Source organism: Microplitis demolitor, chromosome 1 (genome assembly GCF_026212275.2).
Source record: "Microplitis demolitor isolate Queensland-Clemson2020A chromosome 1, iyMicDemo2.1a, whole genome shotgun sequence".
NCBI classification, from domain to species: Eukaryota; Metazoa; Arthropoda; class Insecta; order Hymenoptera; family Braconidae; genus Microplitis; species Microplitis demolitor.
The window spans coordinates 18341155-18363889 of NC_068545.1; the positions used below are offsets into that span (position 1 = coordinate 18341155).

General features: G+C 34.0%; 3 protein-coding genes across 8 annotated transcripts; 2 read left to right on the forward strand and 1 right to left on the reverse strand.

Moving 5' to 3' along the window:
- Nucleotides 1–306: 306 nt before the first annotated feature.
- Nucleotides 307–3511, reverse strand: LOC103578754 (putative uncharacterized protein DDB_G0286901). Its single transcript, XM_008559927.2, has 3 exons — nucleotides 3351–3511; nucleotides 1433–3258; nucleotides 307–1354 (listed from the first exon to the last, which is right to left on the reverse strand). The coding sequence occupies exons 2-3, from the start codon at nucleotides 3168–3170 to the stop codon at nucleotides 561–563; spliced, it is 2532 nt and encodes an 843-aa protein (XP_008558149.1). The 5' UTR covers nucleotides 3171–3258; nucleotides 3351–3511; the 3' UTR covers nucleotides 307–560.
- A 1126-nt stretch (nucleotides 3512–4637) lies between these two features.
- On the forward strand, nucleotides 4638–9566 carry LOC103578745 (protein RRP5 homolog). Its single transcript, XM_008559915.3, has 6 exons — nucleotides 4638–4794; nucleotides 4966–5028; nucleotides 5170–5737; nucleotides 5797–9024; nucleotides 9092–9257; nucleotides 9339–9566. Exons 2-6 carry the CDS (start codon nucleotides 4966–4968, stop codon nucleotides 9499–9501), a joined length of 4188 nt encoding a protein of 1395 aa, XP_008558137.1. The 5' UTR covers nucleotides 4638–4794; the 3' UTR covers nucleotides 9502–9566.
- Nucleotides 9567–9676: 110 nt separating this feature from the next.
- Nucleotides 9677–22188, forward strand: LOC103578712 (ubiquitin carboxyl-terminal hydrolase 2). Of its 6 annotated transcripts, XM_053742741.1 has the most exons (8): nucleotides 9680–9980; nucleotides 13494–13802; nucleotides 15866–16394; nucleotides 17301–17792; nucleotides 19693–19791; nucleotides 19884–20236; nucleotides 20308–20633; nucleotides 20730–22188. In XM_053742741.1, the coding sequence occupies exons 2-8, from the start codon at nucleotides 13546–13548 to the stop codon at nucleotides 21095–21097; spliced, it is 2424 nt and encodes an 807-aa protein (XP_053598716.1). In that variant the 5' UTR covers nucleotides 9680–9980; nucleotides 13494–13545; the 3' UTR covers nucleotides 21098–22188. The 6 variants fall into 6 exon arrangements, with proteins under 6 accessions (XP_014300569.1, XP_053598716.1, XP_053598715.1 ...); XM_014445083.2 differs by having other exon boundaries at nucleotides 9677–9980; nucleotides 15866–17792; XM_053742740.1 differs by lacking the exon at nucleotides 9680–9980 and adding an exon at nucleotides 9993–10108 and having other exon boundaries at nucleotides 15866–17792.
- The last annotated feature ends 547 nt before the right edge of the window (nucleotides 22189–22735 follow it).

Genomic DNA, 22735 nt, shown 5'->3' on the forward strand with positions numbered 1-22735 from the left:
GCTGAAAACATTGGAAATGAATTTATTTACATTTGAATTTTAACTACTGATAAATCGTTAAAATATATTTATTTTGGTAATTATCTAGTCTGGGAATCGCGTGTTGCTAAGCAGAGAAACTGATCAATTGTTCGCGGAAGTTTTAATAAAATTCATGCAGTCGTTGACCCAGCAGGTAAAAATAAATTTAAATACTCGAATTATTTCAAAAAATTATAAGATCTTTATTATTATTTATTCTTTTTTTTTTCTTTCTTAAAATTATTTTTATTTTATTTAGTCATTATTATTTTTAATAATAATGCTTTTTTTAAATTACTCTTTTTTTGTATACAATTACAATGGTTACAATAATAATATTAATCGTAATTATATTACTCGTAATATTAGTACTTAATTCATTATTTGTTTGTTTTTTTATTTATTTATTTAATTAATTAAAATTATACTAAACGTAATTGATGTAAATGTAATGCAAGAGATACTGATTAAGAACCTAATAAATAAATTGAATCAATTGTTATATATATATAAAAATAATATATACGTTAAAATATGTATTAATGATCAGATAAAAAATTATTATTTGAATTTGAGTGCCCTAATGTTTTGCGGAATTCCCGTAGCTCATTTAGCAGCAACTCGCGCTGGCTACGGTCGTGCTGTCTTTGGATCTCGAATTGCTGCTCCATCCATCTGTGGTGCTGCTCCTGGAGCTGCTCCTCGTGCTTCAATATCTGCTGGACGACGGACTCCATAAATTCGGAGCTCAGTGAGTTTCCGGAGCAGGTCTGCGAGTGTCCTCGCGAGGAAGAGGTTTCGTTGGTGACGAGAACTTCGGTCTTGATGCTCGATTGTTGGACAGGTTTCAACTCTATTAAACTGTCGTGGGTGTTGTTCAGGTTACCGTTCATAGTAGCTGCTGATCTTTTGTCTCTGATGACGCTCTCATTGGCGGAGGAGTCGTGCTCCAAAATGATGTCCGGGTTTATTATTTTGCCGGAGTTAAGTGACATTGTGATATCCGTTGGCTGTGAGTGATCAACCTCTTCGTCAGATTGTACTTTTTCTGTCTTAATATTGGCGACGACAACCGGCTCGTCGTCATTTGTCACTCCGTCTATTTTATTATTAACAAACTGAACCAGTGATACTTCAGAATCAATCCCATTTAATATTGATGAATTTAATTCACAGTTATCAATTATTTCAATGTTTTCATGTTCCATTATACCGTCATCTAAATAATTTTGTTGCTCCCGAGGTTCATGCTCGTCTTGCTCCATCCCCACTCCATTTTGCTCAATACTTGTTGGTACAAATTGATCTTCTATTCTCATATTGACGTCATTTTCTATCAACAAAAAAAAATTGTTATCATATAAATAAATGAATTATATAAATAATAAAAAAAAAAAGAAGAAAAACATACCAACGATGGATTCAACCGGTGACCAAAGGACATCCTGGTCAGGTTTCTTTAATTTTCTATCAGCGTCATTATCATTGTCAATAGTGACAGAATTGTAGCTGTGGTCACATGACTCAGACTCTTTATCATTAATAAATCCATTGGTATCATTATGCAGACTTTTTTTCGGACTCGTCTCTTCCGACTCCAGCATAACTCCTGGAGATTTATTAAATTGCTTGTAGATCTTGTCGAGAGCCTCAAAGTAAGGGCACTCCTTGAGCGCGTCCGATGTGCAGCCCTGGCCGATACATCTTAGATAACTAGAACGCATGTTTTTTATTTTGCTTACGATCTGCGAGCTAGTTCTCGTGTACCCGCGCTCAGCTAATGGACCAATAAGCTTGTTTGCATTATTAAAGTTTAATTTTTTGGTTTTCATCAAACCCATTTCCTCGATAGTTTTCAGCATCACCATTATTTCGTCATGCGTCCACAAGACTATTCTCTTTAGTGTTCCGGGTGTCTGTACATTATTATTATTAACATTATTACTAATCTTATTATTATTAGTATTGACATTAGCATCAGCATCAATATTATTATTAATATTTTTAACAGCTTGATCATCTGTATCATCGATTGTCTCTTGCACTTGACCATTGCAATTGCTTAATTTATCATCACCATTAATTTGAGTTGGATTGTCATCATTATTAACATTATTATCATCAGTATCACCGCATAAATCAACAACGACAGCAGGATTACCATCGGAATCTTCGTCATCATCCTCATCGTCAATACTTTCAATACTCTCAACAGCGTAATTGTCATTCAACAAATAATTATTATCAACATTATAATTGGTATGATCCAGTGTATAATTATTATCGTCATTCAAACCATAATTATTACCGTCTAATGTAAAATTATTATCATCAAGGGAGAAACTGTTGACCTCGTGCTCCAATCCGTTCTTGAGATCAATTTCATTGCCATGGTGGTGACGACTGTGGATGTCTTTACCCTGGATGACTTCGCTGATGGCGTCATCGATGGAAGGCAGCCTCTCGACCTGACATTTCTTTGTCCCACAGTCACGACTAATCTTCTCTCCGCCCCAGATCTTGTCCAGGTAATCGTAGTAAGGGCAAGTCAAAGTCTCAATCCCTTTCTCCAGAGACTCCCGACTTCTGACATAAGCAACCTTGAGACTCGTCAGCGCTATCCTGACCTGGTTGACAGATCTGTTTATTCCAGATATTTGGAGCGCGTTGCTGATCAGCTTTAGTGCTGAGTTGGTGAAACCGTTCAACGATAAGTCGTTAGCAAGACACATGTCGTCAATTATCGTCAACATTGTCTGCACTTCCTGATCAATCCAAATGTTTGTATTGTTGGTAATATCGCTAATGTTCAAAGGCTCCTCCAAGGTTTCGTTGGCTGGCTCCTGCTTGACCATCAGCTCTTCCTGGTTCGCGTATATTTTGTTCAGCAACGAGTAGTAGGGACACTCTTTCATAGCATTTGGCGAGCAGCCTTTCTTCTTGCATTTCTGGTAGCTCAAACGCAGCGCGCGCAATTTAAGTCTTATCTGCATCGCGGTGCGCTCGAATCCTTTGCTCTGCAACGGTTTCACCAGCGAGTGACTCAGCTGCCCACTTGTGGCAGACTTTTCTAGCAAATTGTTTTTTATAATTGAACTCAGCAATGCTTCCGTTTCTGTTCTTGTCCATACTGGCCCTCGGTATCTCATTGTGATAAGCTACTACTATTATTGTTGTTTTTATCACTCTACCAAGTCACTTTATCAATGTTTATGATAACAATAACCTCAAACAGACCTATAATAATAATTAATTGGATGTTATTTTAGCTTGTATTGATTACACCTTCGCTTTTCAATTAATTAGCGGGTAATAAATTATGCGCTTACCTTGATAGACTTACAGTAGATAAAATGTAAGTTTATTTTATAATTATTTTCATTATGAATCCATTTGATAATAATATTACAGACATTATTGTAAAAAAACAAGTGATGGGGAACGTTAGGATGCGTTGGTGTCGCTGTCGCTGGTTATTTGTATGAGTGTAGTATGAGAAAAAAAAAATGACGGGCAATATAAAGATGGCGCTGGTGGTGGCAAAATTATTTATGATACTTACATTTGAATAATAAAATTAATAGTACGTTCGTTGATTACTGAAGAATTAATTACTGGCCCGGATTTCAAATATTTTTTACTTTGATAATTTTAGGAAATTTGAATTTTTGTTTAGGAGAAATTGAAAAATTAATTTACAATTAAGGCTGAGTGTTTGGTTTTTTTGAATACTCGGATTGTTAGTATTTGTATTTAAACAGTTGAATAAAAATGAAACGTCACTTACCTTTGTAAGGAATTTCTTCATTAAAAATGTGGGAGATTTGAAAATGTACATATTTTTTTTAGAACGAAATTTTTTCACTTTTATATTTTAAGAAATTAGGAAATATTTAGAAATGGATATATTGTTTGCATCAGTAGTATACTGGCGGCAGAATATGACAGAAAAATATTTAAAAAATTAAAAAAAAAACACAAGTGCTTAAACAAACCTTGGTGGGGGAATAATATGCAGAAGGGTATCCTAATACACTTGGAGATTTGATTTAAATTGCTCCAAATGTATTACTGCTAAAAAACGTCACTTAACTGCTATTTCCCACCAGACGATGCCAGATGATTTTGCTCAGGAACTTGGAAGATCAGCATCAGCAACACTACGCTAGCACTAAACATTCAACACTTAACTACACCACAGACACTTTGCACACTTTAAATTAACAAAAAATAAATTTTACAATCACTGCTCAATTTTACACGATTTAACTGCACTACTGTGTATCAGTTCAAACGTAAAGAAGGATCTGGACTACTACTGCCATTGTCGATGATACTGGCTGCCGCTATTGGACCGCCAGTTGGCACAAAGCAATCGACTTTGCGAATCATTCTCCTACCCCCACTTTAACAAAAATTTGAACGATGAATACAGCAACACACAGTGGCGCCAACGGCGCGAAATTTCAAAATTGAAATTTAATAATTTTATTAAAATTTGTTTGTGGGTGCATTTGAAAATGCTCTAGCTCTAGCTCTAACCAAGGGTTATCATATAGCGATAGCTAGATTTAGAGTATTTCCGAATACACTCTCTCACACCGACTAGCGGCCATTTTGAATTTACTGGAGAGGGGGAAGTTTAAAATATTATCCGTGCCCAGAGATGGCAAGAAAAAATATTGAGAAATTAATTTGATTACAAACTGGGCTTATACAAAAATTCAAGTATTGTGTTTTTTATTGTAAATAAATTATTTACTACTAATCAAAGTACGTAATTAATATTTTATAATCTTAGCATATATTTTTTATTGAACTCCGTTTCGATTTCCTTATTCGACCCTATAGTTTTTTCCCACGTGGGTTGAAGTCATAACCTAGAAACAAATTATTTACGCGTATTGATATTATAATTTTATAAAATTTTATTGATATTTTAAGATGACGTTAGAAGACTTTCCAAGAGGTGGTAAAAAAACTTTTGCCAAAGCTCCATCAAATTTTGTAAGTATTTTACTATTATTATGATACTCAAATTACCCGAGTCTAATAATTTTTAGATTTCTTTAAAAACCACAAATCTCATTATTCTATATTAATTGTTGGCTCATAAAAATTATTCATCTAAACTCTAATTTATTCCAGTTACTAGGCAACAAACGGAAACTATCAAGTAAAAAGAAAAGTCATGGTAAAAAAACTAAAAATGATGTTCAGAAAAAGGATGATCAAGATTTCGGACCCTCTACTGCTGAATGTCTGACTTACTCGACTATTGTCGAAGGGATGATAATTTTGGGACGGATTTACACTTCCACAGAGTACGATATAACTGTATCATTGCCAGGACGATTAAGCGGACAAGTTTTGGCGACTTATATAAGTGATACTTACACAAATTTGTTAGAGAAAGTCATCGAGACAACAGATAATGAGCTCACCGAATACAAACCTCTCAATGAATTATTCAAACGTGGTGATTACGTCGTATGTTATGTCAAAGGCGTTAACCCAGATGATAAAAATTCTGTTAAATTATCACTGGAGTCAGGACTTATAAATCAAAATCTTGACCCCGGTAGTTTAGCAAAAGGTTCAAAAATCGTTTGCTCAGTAAGCAGCGTTGAAGATCACGGATATGTGGTCGACACTGGAATTAAAACTCTCCGAGGATTTTTGGCTCATGAAGATGTCGCTGAAAATGCAAAATATCGTAAGTTTATTATTATAATTGTTTAATTTAATATTTTAATCAAAGTTTTATGGTTACAGACGTCGGGCAACAAATATTTTGCGCCGTTAAAAAAGTGAAAACGGACGAAAACGTGATCACAGTAAATCTCTCAACAAAATCAAAACGATTGATGTCAACTGTTAGCTCCAGTAGCCAGCAACTGGACTCAATAATTCCAGGGTCTCGTTTGGACGTCACTATTAAGAAAATTTTACGCAATGGTCTACGGGTTTCATTCAATGAAAACAATACAGGTTACATTAATCGATTGTATCTTAATGAGCCACTCGAGTCTTATCACCCTGACTCCGAAATAACCGTAACTCTTTTGTACATCATTCCAACACTCAAATTCGCTTATTTCTCGGAACTTACATTTGAAAAAGAAAAGGATTCGATTAAAGTTGGAGATATAGTTGACAAAGCAGCTGTTTTATACCGAGAAACCAAAGGAATTGTTTTGAATTTAAAAGATGGAGTAAAAGGTTTCGTATCTTTTAAACGAACTGAAGTTGACTTTGAAAATATAAAGAGTAAATTTATACCTGGGTCTACTCACAAATGCCGAATTTTGTCTTATGATATTTTTGATAGAATTTACGTCTGTACAATGCAAAAAAATTTGCTGAAAGCTAAGAGTTGTATTGCTGATACTGTCACTCCAGGAGATGTATTGACTGTTGAAATTATGCGGTTCAATCCCAATGGATTTATTTTTGTCAAATCCGGCAACACATTCGGAGACGTACCGCCTGAACATGTTGCTGATAGTGGGCTAGATGCTAAGAAAAAACAACAACAACTGAAAGTAGGCGCGAAAATAACAGCGAGAGTTTTGGGTAGAAATAAACAAGACAACGGCTGGATATTTACGCTGAAAAAATCTCTAGTAGAAAGTAAACATCGTATTTTGTCTAATATCGATGATGCGACTGTTGGCTCGAAGTATCAAGCGACTATTTTTGCTATTAAAAAGGAGGGATTGGTTGTGTCATTTTTCGGTGACGTCAAGGGTTTTATTCCAGCAAAATTCTTAAACAAAAATACCGGGGGTATTTTGAATTACAGAAATGGTCAAGTTTTGCTTGTAAAGATTGAAAAAATAAACGAGGGCGGTAAATTAATTTTAAATCTTGCTGAGAAAAAAGACAAACAAAAGGAGGAAATAAAACTAAATATTGGTGAAGAAGTTGCGGGGATCGTCGTCGAGTCGTCGTCAGAAGGAGTTTATTTGAGGATAACTAAAAGCGATGACAGTGACAGTATCACCGGATTTTTGCCAGCTGGTCACATGGCGCCGTGTAAAGAATTAGGGGGTTACCTGGCTGCCAAATGTGTACCTGGCGACTCACTGACAGCACTTGTATTTTCTACATCACCTAAATTTTTGCTCACACGAACGTACATTCCTCAAGAAAAGTTGACTAAAATGGATAATCTAAAAGTGGATGATTGTATTCCATGTTCTATCAGCGACATCAGTTCAAAAGGTTTAAAAGTCGTGTTACCTATTGAAGGATTTAACGATTATGGTGTCGTTCCTTTCAACAAAGTTACAGACATCGAGAGCTTGTCAGTCCATCAAATATTATTTGGCAAAATAACTTTTATCAATAAGAAAGAAAATAAAATTCATCTAACGGTATCTTTACACGAAGTTTGGACTGATGCTGTCAAGCAAGACGTTGATATGGTTGCTGCTGTTGATGTTTTAACTTTATACCTGAGTAAACTCAAAGAATTATCAACTCATCAGTACTACAGTAACAAAGCTCTCTCGACGATGCATTTGGGGCAGCGTGTAAAGGGAGTTGTTGATAAAGTTACAGAGCACGGGCTTGTTTTGAAGCTGGAAAATGATGTTGCTGCGACTGTTCGTTCATGTCACTTTAAAAAGCCATACAAAGTGGGTAATCAAGTCGAAGCAACTGTTTTGTGGATAAATTACATTCATGAGTTAGTTGAAGTGACACTTTTACCAACTCTTGTTAGTTCAATTAACAGTAAACAAAATAAATTACCAGAAGATTCGTTGGAGGTACAGTTGAGAGGTGAAATTGTTTTGATAACTAATTTCTTTGCTCTGGTTGTGTTAAAGGGTCAGGGAAAAGGTACTTTAGTTTCTTTGCCAACACGTAGACACGCTAATGACATGAAACCTGATCTATCATCGTATGTAGTGGGTAAAAAAGTCAGGTGTTACGTTATACTTAATCGTGATGAGGCTGAATTGACTCCCGTTGGCGTCGTTAAGTCAGCATTTGAATCCCGAAGACTCAGTATTGAGCAGAATAAAAATTTGAAAAGAAAAAAACCAGCTTACATTCACGGAGGTGATGATTTGCTCATCAAGAGATTAAAAGTTTCAACAAAAACTAATAGAAATATTGTCGAGGTGAAGGAAGATGTTGAAATAAAGAGCGAAGATGAAGATGATGACCAAGTTGATGTGGCAAAAGAAAATGATAATGATAATGGGAAAAATAAAAAAGACAAGAAGAAAAAACATAAACAGGATAAGACAGAAATGCAAGACAAGGAAAGTAAAAAAAAAGTTGATAAAGAAAATTTGATGATTGATAGTCTCAGTATACCAGAGTGTGGATTTAATTGGGATAACAAATTAGACGAAATAAAAGTTGAAGAATCATCGAGTAGCAGCGAAGATGAAGATGATAATGAACCGAAGAAGAAAAAGAAAAAATTGAGTGCTGCTGAAAGACATGAACTCGAGCGACAAAAAGAACGAGAAATACGTCAACGTGAAGAAGCATTAGCGAGTAATCAGATGCCAAATTCAGTTGATCAGTTTGATCGATTAGTATTAGCGAGTCCTGACAGTTCATTAATTTGGCTCCAGTACATGGCGTATCATCTCCAAGCCACGGAAGTCGAAAAAGCCCGCGCTGTTGCTAAACGTGCGCTTAAAACAATAAACTTCCGCGAAGAAAGTGAAAGACTAAATGTTTGGCAAGGTTGGTTGAACTTGGAGTCAAGATTCGGAACACCTGAAACTTTGAATGACGTCTTCCAGCAAGCACTGAAGGCCAATGATACCAAGAAAATTTATCTTCACATGATAACTGTCCATGCCGATGCGGCGAGAAATTCAGAGCTTGAGCACACGATTAAAACTGTCACTGGCAAATTCAAACAAGACCCAGATGTTTGGACTGAGTGTGGCTGCGCATTCCTCAAACTTGGATTGAAAGAAAAATCACGGTTCCTTATGCAACGTGCGCTTCAATCCTTGCCTCCAAAAGAACGTAAGTATTTTTGTAAAATATATCAGAGCTACGAAAAAACATAAAAACATGGATTTGATTATTTCAGATGTCAACTTGATGGTGAAATTTGCCCAAATGGAAAATAGATTTGGTGATAAAGAAAGAGCTGAAACTTTGTTTGAAAAAATATTGATCTCATACCCCAAGAGAGTTGACGTTTGGTCAAGTTACGTTGACGTATTGGTCAAATCTGAAAACTTTGACGCTGCAAGGTATGATTTATTTATTTTTTTTTTTATTTCAAATTATACTTATCTAGATGTATTTTATATATTTTTTTCTTCTAATTACAGAAAAGTGTTGGAAAAAGGAGTAATGCAGTCACTTCCCCCACGGAAAATGAAGATATTATTTAAAAAATACGTCAGTTTTGAAGAGCAATTCGGTACACCAGCAGGCGTAGAACATGCAACTAAATTAGCACAAGACTACGTCAACAAGCAAACCAGCGGATGAACATATACAAATATGTTAACTATTGTATAATAAATATTTTTTTTTAAATATACAAACAATTGTAATTTTACAAGAATTAAAATTTTCCCGGTTATTGCCGCGCAGCCGCAGTTATAAATTTAACAAAATGGGCGCTAGATAATTCTTAAAGTTCCGCGGTCGGTCAAAGCAGTTTATAAACTTTTTTTTTCGCATTATCATTATTTAATATTATTATTTCAATATATATACTATATATAGATATATATATTTTAAGTTAAGCAGTAAGTGTATTCGTATTGCGGATTGAGGGTGATCGCGGAAAGCGCGATAATATTTTTAAAAATCGGTAACCTTGTGAATTAGTAGTAATAGTCGCCATATTGTTTGTACGCACGTTGTTGGCTGGGGATCTCCTCGTCAGTAGTAAAGTTAACGTTAACGTTATTGTGTCGCAACGTAACGAAAATTAACAAGACAAGGGAGCGCCGTGGAGAAAGGTAAATATTTCTCAAGTTGACTCAGGGATTCTGATATTTATTACATTTATTTTCAAGTATCACCTATATATATAAAGATATATAAAATATGTAACAGACACCATAACCCAAGTGTTATATATTAATTAGTAAGTAGTTAAATTTAAATTGAATTAATAATTAATCCAGCAATAATTTTTCAGCTCCAGAGCTCATCCATTTTTGTGAAAATTTTTTTTTTTTTTTTTTTTTTTTATAATTCACTTGTACAAATGAAATGGCAGTGGTGATTCGCGTGTGAATAAGACAGGAAGAGCTAAATGTGAAGGTTCTCAATACAAGGCATCTTGTTACATATACATATATAGATATATTTATATACATATACACGGGTATGTGTATAAATATATGTAGAAAGAGAGAGAAATAAATTTAGTTTTAGTTTAGTATTAGTTTAAGTTTTATAATCATAAGCAAACTTTAAATTAATGTGGTAAAAAAAATCGATAGAATATCGATTCTAGTTTTAGTTTCACCAGAGAATAAGTAGGCGATAAATTTGCATCAAGACTCTGGAATTTGCTCTTGATTTCCATTGGAAAATATATGAAAAGGTATATATGTATGTTCGTAATTGAAACAAACGAAAAAGGAAATAAATGAGTACTATAAAACCCGGTAATATGACGTCACCAGAGAAGGCTTTCGAATCTTGATGACTGGGCAAATTTATTAGTCGGATTTGTGAATTGAATCTAACTGGTGTGAGGATTTATAAAATTAATTAGTTAATGTGACGTGGAAGATATCGAATGTCGTGCGTTGGTACGCGAGTGAGTAAATTAGAAAGTACGTGTGTATATTTAAGAGTAAAAAATAAATAAAACTTTATTCAACGTTGGTCTTATTCGCCGACGTAGTAGTCTTCGTGGATTATAAGTTCCGTGAGTATTTTCATCGCACATCAACACATCACGCGCTTTCGTTTATGTGGGCGTAGAGGTTAGAGGAATACCCAGATTAAGGTCTTCACTCATATTTCATATCATATTTAAACTCTTTCTCTTTTTCTTGTATGTGGAAAATTAGTATTAAAATTTCTCAGTAATAGCGAGCGGTTTCGTCGTAAATAAAATCACCTGTCGCAGATTCATCTGGGATAATCATAAATATGTCGCATGCTCCAAAAGGGTTAGGTTGTTATGGGTCAGCATTAATTAAATAGTTAAAAAGACATTAGCAGTAAGAGTTAAATGAAAAGGAGGCAAATTTAAAAATTCAAATTACGAGAATAACCGAGAAAGTAATTGGAGTAAAAGACACTTATAAATATAACAATCGTCATCGTCATCATATTCATAAGAATTTATAGTTATGCCTCAAGTGCATTTAAAAGTTTTCCTTCACTCCGTGAGATTCTATAAAACTTGGACACACTGACATTCTATTCAATTCTACACTCTTACTTTTTTTTTTATTTTCCTCTACCTAGTTTACTTAGAGCGCCGCAACTCCCACGTGCATACACGCGCTATCGATTAGTTTTAATCCTCTGGGGGAATCTGCCGAAAGAGGAGAGTTTTAAAAGCACATTATGATCATGTAATATATGATATATTTATATAAATATGAAACATCCGCAAGGACTGTCATTCGATCGGTTAAACTGAGCTTATAATAGATCTATTAATCAAATTAAATAATTAAACCTCTGAGTGTTAATTTATAATAATAGACATTTAATTAAATTTAGTTATGAATAACGATAATGGGTTAGTGGAATCGCAGTAGACGCGAAATAAAGTTGCGTAAATATTTAATCTCATCATAGTACCATCAATTCACCAGCGGGAATTAGACTTACCCTCGATTATGTAACTCTCGCGTGTATCTGTCGATTTAATTTGCTCTATTGGAGAGTTGAATAACGTCTTTGGCATTCAATCATACACAGCACACATCATTATAATGTTATTTTCATCCTGATACATATATGCACACACAGAAAAAAAGGATTTCTTGGCGCCAGAAAATTTTCATTTTTAATTTATAATGCAATAAATTTCTTAGAGCAAGTAAAAACTTTTTTAATGACGAAATTTTTTTAGATAAAGTAGAAATCTCTAGTGATAGAGACAAATTTTCTTGGCTCAAAATAATCTTGATGATTTCTGAAAATGTTTGTCTTGAAAAATATTTTCTTGAGTCGATTACTTTTCTTGTTCTGTATACATACATACATATATTAATTATTTATTAAATTCTTGAAAATAAAACATAATTATTTACAGCTGACAAGTCATAAAATATTATATATAAAATGTTATTATTTGTTGGTAATTTATTAGGTATTATAAATTCAAAACAAAATATATAATAAAGACGGTAAATGTTATTTTTATGACTGCGTATTATCTTGTCTTAAAAATAGCCATGGGTAGGGAGTATTTTGTTGATATATACCGATGACTATGACGATGATGATGGCGAGGAAAAGAGAGTATTGAGGGATTTGGAAAGTCGCCACCGACTGACTGGTCTGAAAAAAAATTTCGCTCTATCACAGCAAGTGCGCAAGGCATTTTTTACATATAAATATATTCTCTACATTTAAATGCATCTTCTTTCTAAATTCACTGTTCCGTAGTATGTAAAAGCGCACTTATTTTATTCTATTTCTCATGCGCTAAAATACCAGCAAATCTGACGTCGCTTAATTTTCGAATAGAAAATTTATTTTAGAATATTTTACATTTATTTTTATGGATTATTATTAAATATATACATATGTATTTAATAAAGTTTGTTGTTTAGATTAATTTTTCGAAGAACTACTTGGGTGACCTTCACAATGGCCTTTTATAGAATACTGTATTACAAATTGATATAATTTCGAAGAATAATAAAATATTTATTCAACATATTTCACGTCATTAAATAATAATAAGACAGAATAATATATTAATGAATGAATGAATCAATGAATGAATGAATAATAATATTACAATATCATTATTATGCATAAATATTGATTGTTAAAATAATACATAACATCGAAATAAGTCCTTGTAATTATCGTCTCAAAATACAGTATCATATTTCAATAGAGAGATAAATAATAATAAAAAAAAATTTTATTCTTCACGGTGATATTTTTTTAAAAACTCTACGTTTTGTACAAAATAATATATAATAAAATATAATCGCGTGTGTGCTACTGGGTAGATGACAGAACGTAAAATAAAAAAGTACTAGTGTAGTGAAGCTATTTTTAAAATAATTCCAGTCAGAGGTGTTAACTAGGTCAACCACTAACAGAATTCATACATAACGATCGCGAGGAGTGTATGTAGATGTGTGTTGTAGTTTTAAATTCAATAACCAGTTTAGGAATTTTTAATCAACGCATAAAACGATTATGGTATCTGTTAAATAAAACGAATTAATTTTATTCGAGACCTTGTTATGTATCCTTGTAATGATTCATATCATGATTTTTTTTTTTACCTTTAATTTAAAATTTTGTATGTTTAGAGACTGAAAGTGGAAGGTAGCGGGAAGGAAATTGCACGTGTTAGCTAGTGCAATGTCAATTCATCGCGGTGGACCTCCAGGTGCCGTCGCAGCAGTATCATACAACTCAATGGCGTCGTTATCACCAACAAGAAGGTTCAGCAGCAGTACCACCGGGACAACGACCTCCAGTGGGATCAGCAGTGGAACAACAACCACTAAATTCAATACCTGTCGGTCATCAAAGGCACTTGACCACACTAATTACAGCTCACCAACGTCCACCAGTTATCTATCTGGGTCTAGAAAAAATCACTATTCCCCTGCAAGGTTTGTTATATTTATTAATAAATAAATAAATAAATCAGGGCGGGTTATTTTTAAAAGTAAATTATTATGACGAATGACACAGCTACTGGGTGACAGGATCTTTATTATAACTTAAATTTTATGACACATTAATTTGTCTTGATGTTGGCATATCCGGGTTGTTGTTGTTTACGTGATTATTCAAGCTTTGTTTCAACGTTGTTTTCTATGGGCATGGACAAGGGTGAGGACATTTCTTCCCCGGGGGGTAATTGCCACGATGAGGAGCTGAAAGAGAGAAAATATCAGGTAGCAGGATAGTGGTAACAGAGAATGAGAAAAGTATACGCATGCGTTTTAAACTTGGACACAACACATTGACAAAAGCTCAGGCGTGTTTTCTTTTGTTCTGCAGGTATACAAAGAACCAATTAAAAGCCTTTACGGAGTTCACGCCTAAATTGTAAAGGGTCACGTTCTTGTTTTCTTAATATTCTCATAGCTTACTGGTTATTGTTATTGTTATTATTAAAGCAGTAATGGTGATAATAATAATAGTTGTTGTAGTAGAAGTAGTAGTAGCTTTAACTAAAAGATATAATCCAAGAGGTCTAGGTCACACTTCTTTACCTATGCACGCTTGACACGGTCAATCGTATTGAATTTACAGAAACAAGCTCTACGGGATTTCGGGGTGATCCTTGGTCTAGATACAAGACCGCGATCCTGTTCAACTAGTATCAACACAACAGCATTAGCCGATTAGTGACCGACTGTCTACTAAAAATCCTCTTGTCGTTATTTTTGTGCTGCTCTTGCTCCTGTTTTTTTCTTTTGCTTATACTGGTGCTCTACTTTCTTGAATATGTTCTATATTCCCTATAAAGCGGAGTTTAAGATAAGGGGTCGCAAAGTTCTTTTTCTATGGAGATACAATGAAGAACGGAAGGAAGAGCGAGAGAGCAAGAAACAGCGAAATAAATAAATAAAGAAAGAAGAAGTGAATAACAGAGAGCAGGGGTCACGACCGCGCCACTCGTGACTCGCATTTAGCATGACGACGATTTAGCATCTGCCGGATTTTTTCCCTTGGGGGTACTTTCAACCCCTGAGGGTCGTCTACGACGGAAGAATAATGATCGTGTCAAAGGACACCCGAGTACCGTGGCACGAATTGTTTACAGTACTTTTCTTTTTACCTCTCTCTCCCTCCTCTCTCTTTTTCTCTCTCGACGATAGCCTCTCCATTTCACTTTAAAACAAGTCGATGCTAATATTAGTCCAGACAAAAATAAACTTCATACCAGAGTTACTGTAATTTATACATTTTTTTTTATTATAATTGACGAATTTATTTTCCATTTTTATTCGTCCTTATATTTATTTTGCTCTGCTACATAATTCCCGGGGATGGAATAAAGTCACTTTATATGAAGTAGAAAAATGACTTCGCAGACTCCATATTTGTGAAATAACTTTCACAACTTGTATGTTTTTCGATTTATAAGTAAAGTAGAAATGCTGAATGTGATGAAAATATTTTCCAGGCCGTTGCAGTATAGATTTTATTTAATAATATACAGTCGAGATTGCAGAATGCGATTGATTGTGTCTGCACAATGTAGTGAGTGGTTTCTTAACATTTTCAATATATCTGTATTTATCTATCGACGTAGGGGAAAAAAAATGAATAAAATTCCTTTGTGTAGAGACTTAAATCTTGTTGATGGGTTAAACGATAATAAAAACAAGTATCACGATAATACTTTAAATGTCGTTTAGGATTATGTGTATACATAATAGATAAAAAAAAATCTAAACAGTATGAAAAAAGTATTGAATAATAATAATAATAATAATAATCTTTTGATAAATAACTGACGTAGGAAAATAATAATAATATATCTGTCTGGTTTAGTAGACTTTAGAATACTGATGATAAGAGCAGTGTAGGAAAATAGTTAATGCAAGAAGCATTGGGATTGCATAAGTGAAAAAAATAAAAAGCCCTTGGCTTGAAGCCCATTTTAAGCAACAATATATAACAACTTGTCCTGCATTCTCACATTGAAAACTTTTTACAGGTCAGTCTCATCGTACAGTGAAGGCGGGTCGGTCTCGTTGGCAGCCAGTAAGCTGCCGCCAAAATTTTCATCAACATCAACCTCGTCAGCATCCTCAACCACCTCATCTGCCTCATCTGCTTCAAACAATCGTGAACGTTTCAGTTTACCAGCGTCGAGTAATTTGAGTCTATCGGACGGTGAATTTCGTTCAAAATATTCACCAGACAATTATGTGCCCAGTATATACCGCAACAACAGCAACAGCAGCCTCAGTAGTAACAGCAGTACACTGAATGGTCACTGTAAATCATTTCCATTGTCATCCTCAACCAGTGGCCTTGCTGAGCTACACGGTGGCGACGAACGTGACTCAATTGGCTATCGTGAACACCGTGATCGTTCGTACTCAAACGAAATATCCAGCTCACTCGTCGGTGGTGACAGATGGTCCTCCACCAGTAATCGACACATTAAACGAAGAAATAATCCACTAAACACGGTGTTGACCGGAAGTGATGAAATTGACAGCGCCCCGGCGGCTACCGAGGTAACTCATCATCCGTCATCATCATCATCATCATCATTGGAACAAGACCACGATATTATTCCAGATATCGCGAGAAATAATCTTCACCATGGCAATGTCAACAACACTGCTATTGCTCTTGTTGACAATGACAACAACAACGCCAACAATAACAATGACCATGACCCTCAACAACAACCACAACAACAACAATACGCAGACGACGAGCATCGTATTATTATTAACAATCATCATGACCACGACTATAGTAACGGTGACCACGCCAATGACGATAATAATTTAAACCATCACGGTCATCCGACGTTGGCTGACCATACGCAAAGATCATCCTCTGCAATACCATCATCCTTACCAATAATAACAACAACTTCATCAACATTAACCACCGCCACAACCCTTTTACAGTCATCATCTCCTTCCTCTTCATCCCTATCATCGTTCACTGATCATCAGTTTACGAGTCCCGTAGATTCTCCTGCTTCCGAATCATACAATTCCACAGCAACGACACCAATGGCTATCGGGCCGATAACCAGTGTCACTGATAATGAAAATAGTTACAATACTTTGTCGTCTTTGTCAGTCACGTCTGGTGATGGTGATGGTAGTGCTGCTGCACCCGCTGATCATAGAGCTTGCTCGTGGACTAAAATACAACCACCCACTAATCCCGATAACAATACGGAGTTGCTGACTAACAATAATCACCAGGATAATTCCTGTAATAATTCTGTTTTATTTGGAGGCACTTTTACCAGAGAAATCTCTTCTTTAGGAGATACTCTGTTAGAGAGCTCGGTCCCCTCTATAACTAGTGCGCGCTTGTCTATTCGTGATAGTAGTAATAATTCGCCAACACAATGGACATTATCAAATGATAGTAATCAGTATAATAATCAACAACAGCAGCAGCAACAACAACAACAGCAAAGTCACCACCATCAAGTAATCAAGAGAGACACCAACAACTGTGATAATGATGCTGATGATGGATTTGATGAAATAAGTCTGGATCCCAGTGACACCGAAAATAATTTATTAGATAAAAATTTATCAAACATCGCATCAACAGATAGTGTAATTGAAAATTTAAAAGATAATGATTCAGAGGTGGACAGCATCATGATTCAGAGCTGGAAAGGGCACACAGGTGGGAATCCCAGTAGTATAGTAGACGATACCAAGGTGACATCGAGACCCGCGGGAACTCACAATGATGATTCAGGAAAAGCATCAACCTCCAGATCACTCTTCGACTGGGATGATTCTCCGAGCGATGCCGCTTCCCGTTTTAATCCATCATCCTCGTCATCCACGTCATCGACAGCGGCAAACAACACGTCCAATTCACCAGTCGGTGTTCATCAGGCCATTTCTCGTGGAGTCAACGAGCAGATTGTGAGTAGTTAACGTAACGTCTTGTTCGCGTTCAACGGAATGTCGATGAACCGGGACAACGAGTTGACTTGACCTCGGCCGACTTTCATCTCTCTTATTATTTCATTTATTATTATTGATTACTTGCACACTACTTTATTTTTATTATTTTTTTATCTCTATCATTAGATTTGTTTTTCTCATTTGCTCTCTCAATAACCACGTGCTACAGACAGCACAAGACTGCAACGAGACGTATGATACATACTCTCGTGTTCTACTTCCTCCCGCGCGCCAATTACTGATTTTGGCAACTCGAGTTGCGCTTGAGCAATCCCAGGGTGAGGTACTATCGGGTACTCGGTTTGAATAATCGTTCAACGACTACGACTAAACAAGAACCTACATCTTTTTACCTTATTATTATTGTTATTATAATTATTATTTGTGTGTGAAGAGACAAAGACAAAAAATATAAAAAATAGTACAAGTAGAAAGAAAAATAATTATTATGATTGCGGCTGTTGGTGCTGCTACATCGTACTTGGTCAGTGGCACGTGGATTATTGAGAGTTTGCTAATAATTATTATTATTAATCTTTTTTTGTGTGTAAAAAAAATAATAATAATAATAATGACGGAAGTGATTTACTTAGCAATAGTATATTTTATTTTTTTTAATAATAATAATAGTTAAACTCGTTAACGGTACATCGACAATTAGTTAATACTGATAATCATCTAAATATTCTTAGACGGCACTACTCGTGTACCGATTTCGACGTCTCATTGTCAATAATTGTGAGTATTTGCTATTAAGTGAATTCTGAAAATGAAAAATTTAAAAAATTAAGTATCTATTTTTTCTTTAATAAGTAACATTCAAAAACTTTGTCGCGTTTCGAAATCGCAGTCTCTTGGTCGTCACCAGCAACCACGACGACGACTAACTTCGCTCGTTCGAGTCTTACCCATCGGGTTTTGTTATTAATAGATTCCGACGACCGCTCCCCTGGTTCCCAAACAAGTGCAACTACACCGGTTACAAAAGTTACATATTTTATTATATATCTATTAAGTAATCAAATCTTTTCACAATCGAAATTATTTTCTGCAAGTATTTTAATTAAATTACAAGTTTTAATGTTGTTGTTATTATTATTAGAGTAGATTGAAGGTTTTTAGTTTAATAGTAACGGAAAAAATTTAGGAGCTCATTGCACAACACAGTATTAAAGTTTAAGTATCGCGGATTATTTAAATGTAAACTGGCTCTCGTTCAAGCAATAAACTGGTGCCTTTGGTCCATTTGGACATTAGCGGTTCTTGGAATTATATTTGCTTTTTTCCTCGGACTTGCGACACCCCTAAACACTAAAAAGCCTCACGTCCCTGCTCTATATCGCTCGAGACTCACTTGTTCATTAGTCTCTCACGTCGTTCGTGAAAGGCCACTCGTAGCTCGGGTCAAGGTGAGTACTTTACGTGATGCTTCAAGTTTGTCCTTAAATACATAGAAAAAAAAGAAGATTAATAAACAAATTTTTACAAATAATTTGTATTTTGTTTTTGTCATTATTATTATTATTATTAATGCTCTTTTTGTTGTCTAATTGATTTTGTTATTGTTTTTTTTTTAATTAATTGTTGAGGCTTGTTTGTGATTTTAACATTTGCCGACTAATAAATTGCTAAAACACCGAAAATAATTTACGGAAAAAGATACAAAAGTATTTATTATTATTGTTTTTTAAACTATCGACTCACCGGAAACTGACCAATGACTCAAAATTCACATACACTCGCTACTCACACAAAAGACTTACAGATTCACGTTTTACAGGAAATTACGCCATAAACTTGTGCCAAATTGAAATATTGTCTATGTATATATTAATATATATGTGTATATATATTACAGGAGGAGAGTTCGAGCTCAAGGCCACCAAGAAGTAGTCGGATACCAACACGACGGGATGAGAACTATGGCCTTAATGGATTGAGAAATATTGGAAATACAGTGAGTTATTAATTAATTTCTTAATTATCATAAGACAATATAATAATTAATGAAATTTAGATGAGGATATTAAATAAATGAAAATATTGTAGTGTTTTATGAATAGCGTGATCCAATGTCTCAGCAACACGAAGCCATTACTTGAGTACCTGTTAAACGAACAGTACTTGAATGACATTAATCAATCAACGTCCAGCATGAAAGGTGCCTTGATAAAAGTTTTCGCCCAGGTTATTAATGAATTGTGGGAAAGCAGCGGCGATCATGTAGTCAATACCTCCTCATTGAAACATCAAATCCAAAGATTTGCCCCCCGATTTATGGGTTACGCCCAGCAGGATGCTCAAGAATTTCTCCGATATTTGTTGGAAGGGTTACACGAGGACGTAAACAGAGTTGCTGTCAAACCACAGCCTATTTTAACAGATATACCTGATAACTTTACGTGAGTATATGATTGGACGTACACATTTATATATGCATACAATAAATAATTATTTATATTTAAATTATCAGAGACAGCCAAAAAGCGGCTGAAAGTTGGAAGAGATATTTACGCAGTGAGGACAGTACTATTGTTGATGTGTTTGTCGGACAACTTCGTTCTTCTCTTCAGTGTACGTCCTGCGATCACATTTCAGTTACCCTAGATCCATTTTGGGATTTAAGTTTGCCAATACCCGCACGAAGTGGTACAGTTAAACTTAATCAGTGTCTAGAACACTTTACAAAGACAGAGATAATGGATGGTGATGAAAAACCCACGTGTTCCAAATGCCAGATGAGAAGAAAGTGCACCAAGCGATTTAGCATTCAAAAGTTTCCCAAGATTTTAGTTATTCGTATCCTTTACTATATAATAATTTTTTTTTCTTAATTTAATTTACTATCCAAAAAAAATGATAATTTGTTTTCCTTAATAAAAATAAAATTAATAGATTTAAAAAGATTTTCACCAACGGAGAGATTTCGCGCGAAACTGAGTGTGCTAGTTGATTTTCCACTTACGGGGTTGGATCTCAGTGCCTTTGCCGCAACAGGCGTTCAAGGATGTACGTACAATTTATACGGAGTAGCCAATCACTCGGGTACACCATACTCGGGTCATTACACCGCCTACTGCAAGCATCCATACTCTGGTGAATGGCACGAGTACAACGACAGCAGAGTGTCATCAGTGTCAGCAAGTTCGGTTATTTCCAGTGAAGCGTACGTCCTTTTCTATGAACAACAGACACAGTCGCAGCAGCAACAATCATCACAATCATCTCAACAGCAGCAACAGCCCCTTAGTCATCACTTGTAACCACACGCCACACTTTTTAGTGTACAATATCGTCATGCCTCGTGAGGATTTTATATAAATAATAATGTAATACCTCAAGTCCAGTGTGTGACAATTGTGACTCGACGGCTTCTTAGTCGGGCGAGTGCAGCAACAACTAAATAAAATAATTAAAGCAACTCGACATCCGGAAGATAATTATTATGTACCACTAAGTGTTGGTGTAATAATAATAAAAATAATAATAACAAAAAAAAGAAGAAAAAAAATTAAAAAACATATTATATATAATGCGTTAATGATGACGGTTTTAGGTATGATATTTATTAGCCAAAATAGGCGGACAGCTGCATTTCTTTTTGATATATATTCATTTTGTTGCTTGCTTTTTATATTAATTTCTTCTTTAATTGACTGTCTAATTAATATTCTCATGGTAAAAGACTTAGTACTTAATCAGGGAACTACTACTAGATCATTTAATGTATTTAGTAAATAGATATACAAATATATGAGTGATCGGGTACTGAGTCTCTTACGTTGTTTTACTAAAAACAAAATTTAATTATGTATACTCGACTTTTGAATTGTATTTTACTTTATTTTATTATTTTTTTTTCGTAGAATTGAATTTATTTATTATATAAAAATTAGTTATTTTTATTATACATTTCTCACAAACATTGACTAATTGAATACAGTTTTAATAAATGTATTTAAATTATATGTAAAAAAAAAATCTTTTGAATTTTACGTAGGAAATAATTGTAAAAAAAAGAAGATATATTTCTAAATCAATTTCACGTAAGCTTCGTATTTTTGGAACAAAAATAATGAAATCCACGTTCCGGATGTCTAGTTACTTTTTTAAATTAGAAGAAATAAAGAAATTAATGATAATGTTTATCTTTCTCACTTTAAATCCAGTAAGTAAATCCCGAAAATAAATGATATGATAAAAATAAAAACAACAATAATAATAACAACAAATCACCTGATAAATCTATGGCTATATATTTACTTTTGTAAAATATTTTTGTTTTATTTTCAAACAGTCAAGAATTATTTATTTAATTTATGGAAAGAGAAAGAGAGATATAAATAAAATTAAATCAGATATATATATATATATATATATATATATATATATATATATATATATATATATATATATATATATATATATATATATACATATACACATATATTACTATTATTATCAACATTATTATTAATTAATTAATTAATTATTATTATTATTATTATTATTGTTAAATATGCATGACAAAATACCAATAAAAGTAACAGACATTAATGAGTACAATCTGTCCAATAAAATAATACACCAATTACTGATATTAATATCGTTACTTTTTTTTTTATTATTTTTTTTTCTTTATTTATGAATCATACTTACAATTATTCGTGATACCGAACTTAGCTGACGTCTTATAATTTTTGGATTTTTTGAAAAATTGCACTTGCAGCTTTTTTAATTTTCTACAGATGCATATTTTTATTTTTTGTTTTTTTATAATTGATTAATTAGAAAAAAAAAACAACAATTGTTAATTGTCTGCCAACTTCAGAATCCTAAATTTCGCCGGCGTCTGATAATTTTTGAATTTTTTTAAAAAATAAACAATAAAAAAAAATATT